Source organism: Ambystoma mexicanum, chromosome 6p (assembly GCF_040938575.1).
Source record: "Ambystoma mexicanum isolate Mex_15411 chromosome 6p, UKY_AmexF1_1, whole genome shotgun sequence".
NCBI classification, from domain to species: Eukaryota; Metazoa; Chordata; class Amphibia; order Caudata; family Ambystomatidae; genus Ambystoma; species Ambystoma mexicanum.
The window spans coordinates 890,431,335-890,449,024 of record NC_090935.1 but is presented as its reverse complement, the minus strand read 5'-3'; the positions used below and the strand labels follow the sequence as shown (position 1 = coordinate 890,449,024).

Here is a 17,690-nt window from a genome sequence, read left to right as displayed (position 1 = left end):
GATATGTTATTGTATTTGCGCTACCCAGAGGAAAATCTGCAGTCTGTATTAGAAGTGGTAGATAGGTTTGCGGAACTCTCAGGTATAGCCGTGAACCCAAGTAAATCCTGTGTGTTTCCGCTGGGCAGATATAGAGGGCTCATGGCGGAGAATTTGCCGGTACTTCAGATACCGTGGGAGACCACAACCTTTAGGTATCTTGGGATAGGTATATATCATACAGTAATAGCCGAACATAGGCATAATACAGTTGGAACGGTTCGGAAACTGGAAAATAGCATGAAGTTCTGGGCGAAACTCCCCTTGGCAATGATGGGACGGGGGGCGATGCTCAAGATGGTGGCATTGCCCAGACTGTTGCATTGCTTCGTGAACATCCCATACTCCATACCCCGGCAATTCTTTACTAAGATGGATAGCATATGCAGGGAATTCCTATGGCACGGGATGAGGAACAGGGTAGCCCTATGGAAACTCCAAAACCCGCATGAGAAAGGAGGCATCAAATTACCTAAATGGGAAGTATATTATGTAGCGAGCCAGTTGCAACATGTAGCCAAATGGCGCTCTGCGGAGTCCACCTTAGAACATAAGCTGCATCAGGGTGATTGCACCCCATACGTTTTGAGAGAAATTATATGGTTACCCAAGAGGGAGCTAAGAGGCCGCCTGGGGATGTTGGGTCTTGGGTGGGGGATGTGGCAGAGGGCGTGCCGGTTGATGGACAAGCTGGCCCTGTGCTCACTGCAAATCCCACTGGTTACAATGACGGGAACAGATGTGCAATTTATGTTAATGATTAGGAAGTATTGGGAACCGGTGGGAATAGCAACATTGGGGGATGTGTGGCAAGAGGGGAAAATACTGGAATTTGAGGAGCTGGTGGAGCAAACGGGGTTGAGCACTGGGCAATATATTACATACCATGGGATGGTGCAACGAATTAAAGATACCTGGTCCGAAGTGGAACTTGCAGAGGAACCGGACACCACATTAGATGTGATATATGATATAGCGGAGGGTGGGCATGAAACGTCTAGAGTGTACGAGATGATGATGATGACTCAAGTGGACAAGGAGGTGACGCCACTTAGACTGGCCTGGGAGGAGGAAGTAGGCGATGTGATGAGTGACGGGATGTGGGAAAGGGCTCAGGGGTATCATAAGAAAGTGTCGAGAAATGCTAGGCTGCAACAAATACAGTTGTATATAACGCACAGAGCATATCTGACGCCACTGAAGGTAGCTAAATTTAAGAATGCTGGAAGCCAGGTGTGTCCCAAATGCAATGAGGAAAACGCAGGAATGGTGCATATGTTCTGGGCATGTCCACAGATAGCAGAATATTGGAGAGATATAGCACAGAAAATGGCAGACAAGGGAATCCGCATGAAGGTGGATACGGCGTGGGCTTGTTTGTTGGGAGGGTTCCCCAGACCGCGGAAGCTTAAACATGTGAGAAAATTGAAAGATCTGGCATATGTATTGGCGAAGAGAAGGATTGCAATGGGATGGAAAGCTTGCCACAAGCCCAAAGTGGATACGTGGTGGAGGGACTTGCAGAAGTGGGTGGAGGCAGAAACAGTGGCATGGCAGGAAGCGTGCAAAGGGGACATAGAGGGTGAAGCCGGTGCCCTAGAGGGTTGGAGACAGCTAATAGCAGAGCTATTTGGGCCCACGTATATGGACCAAGTGATGATGATTCAATAAGCATGGCGGGAGAGGTCTCCCCACCACCAGAGGTGGAGACTAACAATGGGAGAAAGTGGGCTTGGTTGGGGGGTGGGACGGGAAATACAGTGGGCGAAAAAGTAACAATGTATGTGTATCTACGAGCAAGATATGTATCCACTGTAAGTTGAGTTGGGTTTGTTATTTGTTGTTTGAATAAAATCAATAAAAATTGTTTGAAAAAAAAAGAATTGCATGAAAACTCAGCTTGTACCCCGTCCGCACCGAGTTTCCATTTGATTCGGCTGGGGGGTTTGTATGCTGGTACAGGGATGGCGCGGGTGCTTGCGCCGTGTTTGGCATTTTACTTGCTTTTTACTGTGCTTGTGTGCGTTACTGACGCTGCTTGATGTTCGTTGCGCCACGGCTAGTGATGTCTCGTGAAATCTATGAATACGCGTGCCACGCAATTGTTTCTTTGCGCCAATGCTGGCGCACGCTCCTTCTAGGCACGCAGCGCCTTCTCTGTGCTGGATTCTATGAATCGGGCCCTTGGTCTGTTAACTTTGGCATGATAGAATAAGGAGGCTGACAAGGTGTTCTCATTTTGGCTATAGACGTTTATTAATAATTCAAAGAACAGAAAATACTTGGGTGCTCATCGGAATGTCCATCAAAACTAAAAAAGTACAGTCCTCTGTCTAAGCCAACTACTCTATCCCTGTCACTAAGAACTAAACCACTCAATATTCCTCGTTTGTCTTAACAGCAGCTCTGGGAGAATGACTCCCTTCTCCCGGGGAAACCATCCAGTCTTGGTTGATTCCGTTGCAGGCTCTTAAAAAGGGTCTGTTTTACCAAAAGCACTAGGACCAGGAGAATGGTCTACATAGGGGATGTTTTCAAGACTGACCCTTGATGCTCTCTTAAACAGGTTTTTAAAAGTCCTTTTACTTCCGCCCAAGGATTAAGAAGCAACTTGGTTAATTTTATCTCAATTCTTCTTCTTACTGTTGATACCCTTTTGGGGCTACTTGCATCTTGACTACAGCGGAGATTGCTCCCGGATAACTCTTGGTCCTTTTAATGCCTTTCTTACAAGTTGGATTTCCTATCGTGACAAGGTTGTTCACTCCCGAGGTATTCTTCACATTTAGGACGCTTGTCACCATTGTGACGAGGAAGTTTACTCTTGATGTATTCTTTACTTTGAAAGCACGCTTGATATTTAGGGAGACTATCACTGTGACCCTCTTGCCCTTTTCTCCCTTGATTATCTGCACCAGTGTGCCATCTTCTATATTCAATGAATACTAGACTCTTGGTCTTTTGGATATCACTATGACGAGGGAGATCACTCCCGAGTAACACTTGACCCTTTATCTAACTTGTACATTTCACCGTACCTCACCCGGGTCTCCTGCAACTCTGGTTACTTTCACTGTGGTCAGAGTGCATCCCCGGTTCTTCCCAGGGCCTCGGGTTAGCTTCTTGTTCACACTCATCTTCTGTGTGTCTCTCTTCCCTTGTTCGTGTTTTGGTGTGGTTCCACAGCACCATTTGATTTATGGTGGTCTGGACACAGTTTCTGGACCACTCAGTCCATCTCTTCTTCTCCAGATTTGAAGCTCCCGGGTCGATGCCTAAGGACGCCAGCTTCCCTCGCTATGGCTCCAGGCCAGCTGCCTGTTGCCCGAGACATTGAGTCCTTCTTCAATCTCTAATTTATACAGTGGGGGTCCACCCCACGTAACATCAGTCTCTTTCCAGTTGTTTTGAGGTCCTCTTCATGCTTCCTTGAAGCCACCTCCTTGAAGTCTTTTGGCTATTCATCCTAAGGTTATTCTTTGTTTCTCTGTATCTTCTTCGCTATGTTGGATCGTGCAGGTGATACAGAAGAAACCTTACAACACCACACAGTAGTACTCTCAGGATGGTTATTAGATGGTTTAACCAGGGTCATGGGTTGTAAAAGAAAGGGTTTAGGGAAGTTGTTCACGGTATGGGAGTCCTTAGACCCATGAGGGGAATCTCTCCTTATGAGGTCCTCCCGCATGTTACCACCCGTAGGGGGGGCTTTTGGGTAGCGGCCTCACCTCCCTAGCCTTATATGGAAGAGCTCCCATCTGGGGAGAAGTGATGAGATCCCATAAACCCCATAAAACCCTGATCACCAAGTAGTCACTTGGTCAAATTTCAAACATTTTGGCTGAAACAGTAATCGATTATCAGTCTGTGATACACATTCACAAATCAACCTATGCACAGTCTTGCATTTTAAATAAAACAAAAATGCTTCGGTTTTGTGTGAGGCTGGGTCTCTGCACAAGCACTGTACTACGGATAGTCCTCTATTGTCCTGTTGATTAACAAATCTGCAAATGGCAAATGCAAGTAACTTGTGTACACTTCCACTTATACATTCCATACTATCTTGGCCTTTTACTAGTCTGCGCAAATACATTTTCATGTAGTACGGTTGCGTCCCAAACACTGTTTTCCGAACGCTGACAATACAGGTAATAGTAGATACATCCAAGTGCGGTGAGTGTGGGTAACTTTTCTGAATGCTTGGTCAATATCTTTGGTTCTTGTCCTCTAGCGCCGCCAAAAGTGAAAGGAAAAATAGCGTTTTTGTTTCAGCCAGTGTGGGAGACCCACCTCAGGCTTTTGCTGCTAAGAGCAGTGATCTCTGGTGTGGCTTTGGGTTGGCGCTGGCAAAGTCCTCACAGGTTATTTTATTCAACTTTTATTCCCTATAACATGCGAAAAATCAGGTTTGGACATTAAGTAACGTGCTTCATCAAACCGGGCTAGTGATCCGTTCATAATTCAACGCATTCCCTCTAGCATGTGAATGTATGCCAGGCTCTTATTAAAGTCCAATTCATAGTTGTGGTCTCTGCCTGTGTATACCTGGCAGTCTGCGTACTCTTCTGTTTAGTTGATAAATAATTTAGGGTTAAGTAGACCACCTTGATAACTTTGAGACTGTCTAAATACAGCTGAAAAGAGATGTGTGAATGTATGTTTGTTACCTGTAGCGCAAACCCAACTGGAGGGCAATGGAGCCCTGGCTAATAGGAGGAGGATGTAGAGCAATGTTGGTGGAGTAGGGATGGGGGTAAGGAGGGAGGTGGAGAGTGTAGTGAGACCTGGAAGTGTTAGTTTGAAATGTATGCAAGGTAATCATACCTTCAGTGAGCTTACCTAGTAATGTGTGCATGTTGGATTAACAATCTTAGAATTCACTGCGTGATGTCTCAGACACGCCCGGATTACGATCCCCAGATCAGGATCCCAGAAACTGCCTTTAGGGGATGCAGTGGTGTTGACAGGTCGTGCCCTCAGGGGCCAACCTGTGAGATTTCATGCAAGGGGGTTTGCGGGGGTGGGCATGTACTGGTAGATTGCTGTTGATGGCTTAATAGTAATACTGGACACTCTAAAGCAGGGCCGGCCTAAGCGGCAGCAGCGCCCTGGGCGATTTGGCACCCCTGGCCCATTCGCCCCTGGTCAATCGGGGGCGGAGGGGGGCAGAATAGGCCACTGTTTTGTTCAACCTCCTCGCTCTGGTGCTTTGCAGGGAGCTAATCACTGGAATATGACGCTCATGCTAATGCATGAGCACCCTATTCCAATGCAAACCGCCTCGCTCCCACGTCGGAGCGGGGAGGTAGTCATGTGAATAGGGTGCTGACGCAAAGCATCAGCACCTTATTGTTATTAAATGCACTCCGCCGCCGCGGGGGAGCCTGCTGCGCCTTCTCCCACTACGCCAGCTCGGGGGAGCCCTTGAAAGATTCCCCCAAGCTGGCGTGGTGGGGGGTTAATGGTGCCCTGGAGGGCATAGCGCCCCGGGCTGTCGCCCGGCCCGCCTGAGGCCGGCCCTGCTCCTTAGTGTCAGACACAATCTCACAGGGAGCAGAAGGCAGTACATGAGGGAAATAAACCAAGAGAGTCCCATCTGCCGTTTTCATTTTTCCATTAGAAACAATAAAATGATTTCCTCTACTTATGTGCCCTCCACCGATGCAAATGCAGCCTAGGCACAAGTTTAAACATGCATCTTGTTGAGAAGTGATTCCTTTCTCCGGCTGTAGGATGTTGGAATTTCATTCTACAACGTACACGTGTGCAGCAGAGCTGCACATTCAGATATAGAGCTCTTTTGCCACATGAAGCTCTTTGATATAAGGGTAAGCCATGGGGGTGCTTTAAGAGACCCAGCTGCTAAATTAAACAAACATAATCACAGTAATAATTGTGATATTACCTGCTCACACCCAATCCGTTTCTTTGCAAATCCATACATGTCATGCACATTATTGAAAGTACAGAGATACCTGCATGTATCAAACGGTAACTACAAGCAGGCGTCCAGTGGAGTAACTTTGCCGAAAATGTTGGGGGGGACATGACAACTGAAAGAAAGGGGCAGAGTGGAGGAAGGGCGAACGGTGGCTCTGAGGGATAACACTAAACTACTACACCACAAGAGTCCATTGCCAACGCTCTGTTATAACTTTCATAAGACTGGTGGCATATCTTTAAAATTCAATTCTAAAGATACACCAGTCTTCTGAAACTTATAACACCACCGTTGGTCTTTGGAATTCACTGCATTGACAACAGTAAAAAAAGCCTGCACCCCTCTACCTAAAGAAGATCTGCAAGCAGGCTGAAGGGAGCCGGTGTTTGTTTATTGCCACCAGGGCACTGACTCAAACAAGCATATTTACATAATACAAAATGGATGCCTGCAAGATTTGAAAAACGACACATTAGGTTGTTCTGATTTTATTAATTATTTTCAAAAATCTGACTCATTAAAATTAAGGTACGTTTTCCTGTGTTCAAATGACCCCAAGCAGTAGCGTACCGAGTGGACGGCCAGACTGGGACATTTGTCAGTGGGACGCCACTCCCGTTTTAGCAAAGAGGGCGCCCAACGGGAAAGGTGTCCCACTGGCAGGACAATGTGTGCCGAGTAATTCCTGCTCAGCACGCTTATTGTCCTGGCAGCAGGACACCTTTCCCTTTCCGAACAGTAGAGGTGTCCAACTGCAAGGACAATGTCCCAAGGAGCTTTGGGCGCAGATTTTCCTCACGTTGCTCTGTGTCAGCAGAGCATTAAACTGTGAGCCATTAGGCATTGATGGGAGTGACTATTAGCAGGGACATTTGTCCCTTTAGAAATGTGTATGGGAGGGAGTGATCAGAAGTGAGATGGGTGCATAAAGTTGCATGCTTTATGAAATACTGACTATAGCTTTAAAAACCCAGGGGGGATTTGTTAGGCTGACGTTAATCTGCATGATGCTATTGTGACTTTGCATGCAGGGTGGGGAGAATAAAACTAAAACCATACTCTCATTCCTCAACATATTTCTAAGACAATGTATATAGTATACAGTTAGTTTATTATGAAAGGCTAGCTTATTATGCAATGTGGTTTGCTTCCAAGGCATTGCCAGAAATCATTATTTAAGCAAATGAAATGTAAAGCAAAACCTTAATAAATATCTATATTGACTAAACCTGGGAAGATGTGCACAGTTGCTTAAATTGTCCACTTCCCAGTTTCACCATTTAGCCAAAGTGTGTGATCCTGAGCAATTCATGTAATCACATTGTGTCTTATCTGAAGCTCTGTACTTGATTCTGATTCACTTCAAAGCTTATGTTAATACATCATGCTATTATGATAAGAAAAAAAAGCCTAATGACTATAAGAGTAGCTCCATATATAACAATAGTGCAATTTAGGTATTTTTCACCACAAAGTTATTTGCCACTTGGCTTACTTATGGTAACTTATTCTCAAGTCACTTCCATGGTGCCTCCACGTATCAAAGACTGATAGTGTTCCTTGCAATTTCATTTTCTGTGAAGTCACTTCTGTTGGTGCAATCCATATGCAAAATAGGAGGTGCCCATGTATTTTGCCCCAGAAGGCCTGAGACAGAACTCTAATAGATGAGTTTCCTGCAACTGCAATGATCCTACAGTTTTATTTTTCTTTGTATAAAAATGCCATATGCCACTAATGTTTCCAGAAAAGTAGATTGGGGCTGGGGTGGGCGGTTTGGGGGTGTGAATAAGACAATTATGCACTGCATTTCGTGGTTCACCTCACCCTCCACTCTTGCATTGCTGGATACTCCCCTGACCCCAAATGAGATTCTTCAAATGTGACCCCTCACTAGGGTCACCCCACAGCCGTGCCCTACAACAAACACACAGCTGAGGTTTCGTGATTACACAGCTGATACAGTCATAACGTTTGGAGCAGATTATTTTTGGGCCCGCGTCACTTGTAGTTCTGGTGGAGTGGAAGTTGGCATTTGAATTGGCTTTCAGATCCGCCAGAGCACTTGGTGACTATGTACATGTCCGTGGTGCACAGTATAAATCGCTGTTACATAACATGAAATGGGAGTGTAAAATAATGTACGAGAGAGGGCGTAGTTCTCACTCCGCCATCAGCGCTAATACTCTTTCCACCTCTCTATGTCCTCAGCGAGCAGTGCATAGAAGCCTACGAGTTGCTGCTTGCTTTGGGAGAAAGTGAACAGAACTTAATCCTTGGGCAGTTCCGGGCTGCTGGCGTTGGGTCCATGGGTAAGCATTGCATGTGACCACTCTCGCCATACAGTATTGCTTATGCCACTCATGACTTTGTATTGCAGTTTTTCACCTTCCGCCGCCACGCGGCCATGAAAGTCATTTTCTTTCACTCATGAACAAGAGGTCTGACAGATTTAGTAATGATTCTTTGCCCTTGTAAGGCACTTTATTTTAAATGCTGGCAGGATTATAGGCAAATGTGCAGTCTTGAAGCTAATGCAGGCGTGGCTCTCAACCAAAACTTTAGATCCCTATGTCCTTGTAGTACAGCTTGATTCATGTTTCTATTGCAGAAGGGGAGCCCCTTCACTTAAGTGGGTGGTATCTGTAAAGGAAATCGGTCCTGCTGACAAGTTACGACCCATTTCTAATCTGTATTATTTGTCTTGAAATTCCACAGCACTCCGGCAATAAGAAGCAGGTTCACTCATATGATCAGTGCAGGCTGTGAGTGGGCAGGCATGTGTGGGATGGGATCCAGCCCGCATGTTGTTCTGGAGCTTGTGGCAGCATAATGCATTGTTTTGCTATGGACCAGGGATTCCCTCGGACAAAGGCGGACAATAACCATACATTCTGAGGGGAATTTTAGCTTAATTTGCACAGCCTTATTATTTAATTGTATGTTGAAGGCCATTCTCCTCTGGCTAATCAGTAGGATAGAGGTGTCACAGACCACTCCAAGATGGGAGTCATTATTCCTAATTGTTAACATGGATTTACAAAATTAGCTATGGGGGAAGATTTCGAAAGGCCCCATTATTATGGTGTACAACGAAGACACAGAGTTTAGCCAAACCTAATCAAGGTCAAGTAGCAGAGAGGCAAGGCTTAGTGGGAAGAATCCTACCGATCCCTCACTAACACCCTGCCTAAAGTCTCATTCCAGGTGGCCAGGGGAGGGCAGGAGCTTACTGATCCCAACCCTGGGGGTGGTGTATTGCGGGAGGATCACCTGGGTGGAGACAGTGCCCAGGGTAGTGAGGAGATTCCGTGGGATGAGCTTGTATTTCTCCTCTAAAAGGGAAAAAGTTACCACTTTGCCTGAAGAGGTTATGGCTTATTGTCATTTTAATAGCCCTCAACCTGCTGTTAAAATAAAGGTGGAAAAACCGCTCTTGCCAGGGTGAGGCAATTAGCAATAAGGGGCTGCACATGAAATCAATTGCCCCACCTAAGAGGTATAAAAGGCTGCAGCAGGAAGGTGAATATAGATGGGGAGGGAGCAGGAGCTGTAAGGCTGGCAGTTATAGCAGATGGAGAAGAGCACGAGGCTGGCAATTCATGAGGAAGTGTGTTCACTTAAGTGACCCCAGGACACGAGGAAAGCAGATTTCACCTGCACGTTCTGAGAGGGTCCTGTGTTCACACACCCTGCCTGAGAAGAAGTCGGGAACTGGAAGCAGCCTGCAGCCACATTGTTCTTGGAGTCAGTGAGTGAAGCTCCGTATTCAGGTTCACTCTGAAAACCTTGCTGGGAACTGTTAGCAGCTCTAATTTAGCTCACGTAAGATAAGATTGGGAGCGAGTAGAAGTTTGTCATTGTGAAGAGTCCTGCTGACAATGGAAATGTATCACGCTCACTTCTAGTACAAGTTGAAGTGCTCGCATATAACGAAAAGTTTTTATTTTTCCATTGTTCAATTGTTTAACGTTCACGGAGTGGTCGCGTGCCTCCAATTAAGAAGGGTAACGCTTTCAAATCATTTGGAAACCCTAACGCTGACTTTCAGAAATTTACAATAGGTATTACATCAAGCGTGTAAACAATTGTAGTTCCGAAAAATGAAGCAAAGAATATTTCTGTGTTGACAAGTGGGAATACAGTTACTTACGGTTCTTTAAAGTTAAAGATCTCCTTAAAGAGTAGTTGTGTGTAACTAAATCTGATTCTCCTTTTGAAGATTGAACCTTGTAACATCAAGAACAAACGTGACCGTAGAAGGTTTTGAACGAGAACAAGCATTACCCAAGCCAAGAGGCAAACCCTTTCTGCAGTGAAACCAGCCTTGTTGAAATCTATCCACCTAAATTCTGAGGTTGTTAAAGGTCCAGAGTCCTCTGATACAAGTGTGACATTGTTATCCAAAGCTGGAAGTGTGGCAATACATCTTCAGGATAGCTACTGGAACCAAGATGGTGTGAATGAAGCTGGGGAAGAGAGCGGGCTGCTTGTAAGAAGATTAAGTCAACTATCTGTAATGCTGAGGCTGTTGAAGTTGAGAGAAAGGCAGTCTGGAAGCAAAGACAGATTATACTGGTGGCAGTAAGACTGACAGAAGAGGTAAAGAGGCTACCCTTTTCTTACAGCATAGGAAAGAAGTTGCCTTGCCTACATTTGGAGGTCAAAGTGTCTTGTCTTTAAAATGCCTATCAGTCACAGAGTACAAAGTTGAAGTAGAGATACCAGAACTATGGTTTTGTATAATACTGGCAGAGGATGTTACATTAAAGGAAGGTGGTTGAAGTAGAGGCGCACTGTGAAACAAGAGAGTCTGTTACCACCGTAACAGTAGCACGAGGGTGGTTGTCGAGAGGAAGCAACACCCTAAGAAGAAGCATCCTGACAATGATAAAAAAGACACTGCAGGGGTCATAAATACTAGGAAAGTTGTTGAAGAAGAAATTGTCCATTCATTCTGTTAACTGTGGCAAAACAATATTGGAAAGAGAATATCCAGGATTACCATTCGTGCTGTTTTCCTGGCTGGAATTGGAAGGGGAACTTTTCAACAGAAAGCTGAAGAACTTTTACCAGTGGATTTTTGTTTGATGTTTCATTTGGAACTCACAAGAACTGGTTCAAGACTTGACTTTTCTTTTTGAACATTTGGGAAAATTGACTTTAAGCAATCCTCGGGAATGGATTTACCCAGTACAGGTGAAGGACATCCGAATTACTGGTGATTGGTTATTCACTTATATCTGTTTGATTTACTTTGAATGTGTCTGTTGTTTGGTGTGAGGGCCAGTTTAGTTTGTTAGGAGTCATCTCCCTAGTTCATAGAGTAGGTAGAGAACTCCCTGATAGAGTAGGTTTAGAAAGGATTTATTTGCACAATTATCCTTAAAGAAAATGCTTAATTTTGAGTAAAACATAAGCAGTTGTCTGCCTCGCATTACTGAACCCCCCACATTAGTTGCCGGAAAGGTCTCACTGGTCGAGGACTGCAATGAGTCCACACAGAGCAACACCAATACTTCTTGTATGGATAAATCTTATCTTATATTATGTATACTTGTAAAGTGCATCGTTCGCCCGGCGGCATCATGGCGCGGCACTGTAGACATAGAGGCCGACTAGCAGGAGAGATATACTGAAAAAGAAAGGTTTTCAAAGCCCACCGAAAAGAGGAAGGCAGGCCTCAATAAAGTTTATCAGGCCCTCAAAATTTACACCAAGCAGATAAAACCTCTAGTCAAATATTGTCACACCAACACTACTAAAACAGATGTATACAATAATTGATCAGTAGAACAGAGGTAAGTACTCTGATACATTTGAAATGGAAAGCACACTTCTGGATAATCGTAGAACAGCTTCACTAGCTCTTTTAAAGTTCAACCCTAAGATGGTTTGGGACCTTGTGCCCAGGCGTCACCATTTCCGAGGTAGATAATTCACAATAAGGTTTATTGAGAGAATGGCAGTGCCAGTGGAAATGATTAGTGGAAATGATTAATAAGAGCCAAAAAGTAAGATAAAGTTCAGGAAAGTAAACTTTCTCAGTCCTTTGATCCTTCGGATAGTCCTAGCCAAGGGATCCTTGACCAGGCTTCCATCGGTCAATGTCAGGAAAGAGCTGAGAATATGTTGAGATATTGAGTGGGTGATGTTCCATCTAAGGTTGTTCTTGTATGCCCTCTCCCTGGAGTTTGTGCATTGCGAGACTTTACCTGCTCACCTACATATTCTTTGCTTGGAATCTTCTGAAATGGCTTGCCCCCGCTCCCTGTCCAATCCTGCCCTATATTTCAGTTTTTCTGTTTGGATCTTCGTTTAGAAGCTTATACAGCCTGGAAACCCTTTTATCCGCTAGTTTCTTATCCGGGGGCAATGGGGTTGATGTGTTTTAATGTCTGGATGAGTGGTCCAATGCCACAATTACAAATATGTGAAATTAACCATTCCCCCAATAACAAACTTCGCACTGCACTAGTAAACGTGTGACTTAAAGAGCTGTTAGTCCTTTTCTATTGCATCATCTTTTTACACTTGCTCTAATTGTTTACCAGACTATCCTTGGAGCCGTTCATAGACTTGAATATGATTCTTTGCACAGAATCCTTAGAAAGTGTCCTTGTATGTCAGCATGCTTTAAAATGGCCCTGGACCTTATGCTGCTGTCCAGGTGACTCCTGTACACATCTGTTGAAGTAGTGTCCTTTTGTGTTCCCTCGCGTCTGCTTCATTTAAGAGATGATACAGAAGAGCTTAAATCCTTTGAATTCAGATAGTCTTTTTTAAGCCCCAGCTTCATGATAATAGGTGCAGTAGCAATGATTATTCTGTCTTTCCATGCCCAAATTCAAATTATTCTCAAACCTTAAACTCTAGCTTTCAAAGTTCCAATTTTTCTCAACAGAAATGTGTATTTGTAAATCTATGCTGCCACCACCTGATCCCCCAAAAATGTATATTCACTTTTTGAAATGTCAACGTCCATTTCGATATTCCTCCTTTGACTCCAGCGAACGACTTATCAGAGATAATGTATTAACAAGGGATCTGCGCCCAGTACATGTGATATCTTGTTAGGTGGTTCCCAGCATGTCCAGGAACTGGGAAATGCCAAGAGATTCTTTCTTCCATAACCACCATCATGTGACTGAATGTTCTACGGTGCTATAATTTAACGAGGAAGCGGTTTAATGGTTGTCGGCTGGAGGAGGCAGGGTTTGACGTATGTTAGCCACCTTTGGACAGCAGATGTGCAGCAGACAAGAGAAATTAGTGCTGGAGATATATGAAACAATGGCCTTTGTCCGAAATAGAAGCTATGGGCAGTGCTGGGCATGCCAAGAGGCAGTGGAATCCTGAGTTGCCAACAAGGTGTGCAGCGTGTGCAGCATGTACAGGAGAGGATGGTGCCAGGCAGTGGCGGCTGGTGAATTTGTTTAACCAGAGCGGCGTAAATATTTGTCTGTGATATGGCCGAGCGTGCGAGGGAGCCCACACCACTTAAGGGTCGTTCGATGGTTCTCCCCCTGTGAATTATTTTAAAATAATTGGTGAAAATGGTGCATTTTAGAGCACACTTTATTTAAAAAATTGGGTAAAAAGCCAAACGTTTCCGGATTTGTAGGATAAATCATGAACAAAATCCAATAGATGCAAGTCACCCACAGTGCACAGGAGCATTTCTCCAACACATTTTCATGATGCCTTTTCCCACAGTATGTGCCAGTATAAAACATTTTCACACTGGCTGTGCCCATACATTTCCACGGAATGCTGACTGCAACATTAGACCCTATTATTCCCATATAAGAACATACTCATGTTTGCTTTGTGCATAATGCCAGTAATGATACTACAAGTACATGATACATGTTTGTTCTGCCAATATATGTCAGTATCCCCACAGAAGAACATATTCCAGTAGGCTTGCTAAAGTATGAAAACATGTCCAAACTGGCTGTTCTAAAATGCCAGTCGAGCTACATAATGACCCATATCATGCTTGCTTTATCAAAGATACCCAACACAAAATGTCATACCGCAATACGAAATTACTAGACTGGTTGCATTGGAATGCCAGTCTAGCTACATAACACTTAAGCTTGTTTTAACAAAGGTACCTTATACAAAACGGTATGCCACAGTAAGAATAATACCACTGATCCTGCTTGCTTTATCAAAGATGTCCTATACAAAATGGCATGCCCACAGTAAGAAATGGCTAGATTGGTCGCATAAAAAATGCCAGCCTTGCTTCATAATAACACTTATCATGCTTGTTTTACCAAATATGCCCAATACAAAATGTCATGCCACGATAAGAAATGACTGGACAGACTGCATTTAAATGCAGGTTTAGCTACATAATAACACTTATCATGCTTGGTTTGTCAACCATGCACAGTAAAAAATGCCGCGCCTGCTCCATGGTGTGCCAGCGCCTTGCAGTCTGACATAATCACAATAATGATGAATGTGATTATGTGTGTTCACAAGGTGCTGGGGGCACTGGGCTAAGGCATGTTTTTTTACTGGTTATCTATCATAGATGGCTAGTAAAAAAAATGACACGCCTGTCCCATGGTCCCGGGCTCCTCACACATGCACACAATCAATGTGGTTATGCGTGTATGCCAGGCACTGGGGGATCAGGGGGCGGCAATGGTATTTTTTACTGGACATCTGTATTAGATGCCCAGCAAAAAAATACCATGTCTGTCCCCTGGGCCTCAAAGCGCCAAACATACACACCCACACACACCCACCCACACCCACACACACACCCAAACACACACACACGTGATTATGTGTGTTTGCAAGGCGCAGGTGGGTCAAGGAGCAGTTATGGTATTTTTTATGGTATTTTTGACTAGAAATCTATCATAGATGTCCAGTAAAATAAATACCACGCCTGTCCCCTGCACCTCACAGCGCCAAACACACACACAATCAAAGTGATTATGAGTGTATGCTAGGCGCCGAGTGGCCAGGGGGGCAGGTATGGTATTTGTTACTGGACATCTATTATAGATGTCCAGTAAAATACCATCCCTGTCCCCTGGCCCCCACAGCACCTCAGACAGAGAGCTGATTTTGGACGGTGAGGAGGGTGTGTGTGCAACAAAGGCATTTTTAAAATGACTTTGTTGAACAAACCTCCTACCCCCACTCACCAAAATCATCTCGGACCAGCACACGCACACACATACACACACACACTTTATATATACACACACTTGGATATACACACTTGGATATACACACTTGCACACAGTAGGCACTCGCTGTCTCATTCACAGTCACGAGCACCCATCATGCACTCACTCAAGACACAAGCATACACTCATCCATACACATATTTAAATATTAAATAAACAAACACACACATGTACACAACATACACACAACAAGCACTCTTTCATTCACACGAACATCCATCATCATGCACTCACTCGAAACACAAGCATACACACATCCATACACATTTAAATAAATAAATGAACATACAAACGCACACATTTAGACAACATACGCACTGCAAGCACTTTCATCACACGAGCATCAATCATCCACTCACTCATAACACCTAGCATACACGCATCCATACACATATTTAAATACTAAACAAATATGCAAACACACACATTTACACAACATACACACAGAAAGCACTTACACCAGCATCCATCATCATACGTTCATCTAACAACACAATCATGCACGCATCCATGCACATAATTTACATTTTAAAAAATGAACATAAACAAACTTAGCATCTGCCGCGGGTCCCGAGGTTCCAGTGCTCCAGCCCCCTGCAAGCATGAACACGAATCAGGAAGTTTCCCGGTCCCCGCACATGCGTGCAAGGGGCCAGAGCATGGGTCCGGAAACACCCCAATCCAGCCTGCTCTGTCTGTATGTGCGAGGAGGTGCGGGAGCGCCCCCTTGCACATACAGAGGTACAGTTCCCCAACCAGCATTTCCTATTAGACATGAGAGGCTGGCGAAGCAAATGCCCGCCATCCTTGCATAGCTCATTCAGCTTGCGCGGCTGGGGAAAATTTACTGTGAAAGGAAAAGAAAGTTTCCCTTGCACAGTTAAGGGCACTCCCTCAGCTGAAAAAAACAGCTGAGGGGAGTGCTTTTATTTTACTGGGCTGGCTCCTCCATAATGGGCAAGAAGGGGCCAAGAACTAGTGGGTCGACGCCCCCTCGCCCATTATGGACGAGCCGCCCCTGGTGTCGGGAGCTGTGGATTGACTAAGGACAAGCATCCAATGAGAGCCAATGGCAGCTAACAGCACACGCCCAGGAGTGATGGGGAGAGACTTGTAAAACGAGAATGAGAGGCCTGCTCACAAATGCCCTGTGGGAAAAGGGGTGGGGTGAAGACCAGGCAAAGGAAGAGAACAAGAGTTGGTTTCAACACCCAAGGAGCCAGCCTGGGAAAAACTCCCAAAGCCTGGCAGCTGAAGTAAAGATGCATTGCATTATGGGAATTGAAATGTAAATGACCAACTCCATGTGATAACAAGTTTTTACAGAGAATAATAATCAAGAGGCATTACTTTGTGGGATCTGGAAGCCTGAATTTCCAAATCCTTTTGAGGAAAAGGCAGTGTGAACAAATGGTAAATGCAAGACATGTTGCACTTTGGGAACTGAAGTGTGAATTCCCTAATTTCTCTCTTGAAACCTTTGGATAGAGAATTATTAACGGTAATAATTTGCCACTGGAAATTGAACTTTAAGTTCCCAGAATAATCTATGAAAAAGACTGACTGTAACATGACTGCCTAATGCAAATTCTATTTATCTTATTCCCTCAGGACAGCGGTCTGCAACCTGTGGCTCTCCAGATGTTTTTTGGTTAGACCTCATGAACCCTCATTGGCTATGCTGGCTGGTGCTGATGGGAGTTGTAGTACAAAATATCTAGAGAGCCAAAGGTTGCATACCCCTGCCTCAGTAAGTCTGCATCGAGAACTGGGCCTGTGCACAGGCATTCTTATCCTGAGACCCATCTTCAACTCTGCATGGGCTGTGCAATCCTTGGAGTGATTGATTTCACCACCATTTTATCCCCCTATTCAAACCCTGAGGCTGTCCAAATCGGTATATATCCGTAAATGTGTTGAACATTTTCATCTTAGTGTGAGTGTTGTAAAAATGAAATGTACACTGTGGCGATTCATGGGATCTCGTCACTTCTCCCCAAAGAGGAGCCCTTCCCTGTGAGGCTAGGGAGGTGAGCCCGCTGTGCAACATTCCCCCTAGGGGTGTCGGAAAGCAGGACCTGACTGGGAGAGACTCCCCTCCTCGGGATAAGGACTCTTTTCTTTTGAGAACTCCCCAACACCCTCTCAGGGGAAGACTCAACAAAACCCCAACCTCCTAACATAACAATCCCAGAAGCCTCTACTTATTACTAAAATGCTGTACCACATATTCCTAGAGTTGACCAGAGCACTGAGATGAAGAGGAATGTAAGGTCACTGAAGAGTACCTAGTGGTTGGCAGCCAACCATGCTGAGAATTAAAGAAAAGGACTAGAGTTGTGTGTTCAGGAAGCCCGGTCGATTCAAAAGCTGGGACGTGGGGAGAGCTGAGGAAGCCAGCAAAACCACAGTGCAAATTGCCAATCAAAACCACCGGACGAGATAGAGGGAAGGTAGGGAGCCGACCCCTGAGGAAGAAAGAAGAGTTC

General features: G+C 44.8%; 1 protein-coding gene across 5 annotated transcripts in view; it reads left to right on the top strand.

The window, feature by feature from the left end:
• MCC (MCC regulator of WNT signaling pathway) overlaps window positions 1–17,690 on the top strand; it is a 2,118,336-nt gene that overhangs the window by 1,665,616 nt on the left and 435,030 nt on the right. For all 5 annotated transcript variants that reach the window (XM_069625509.1, XM_069625508.1, XM_069625511.1 and 2 more), the window contains one exon: window positions 8,195–8,295. In XM_069625509.1, the coding sequence (XP_069481610.1) occupies window positions 8,195–8,295 (101 nt within the window). The remainder of the gene's footprint in view (window positions 1–8,194; window positions 8,296–17,690) is intronic.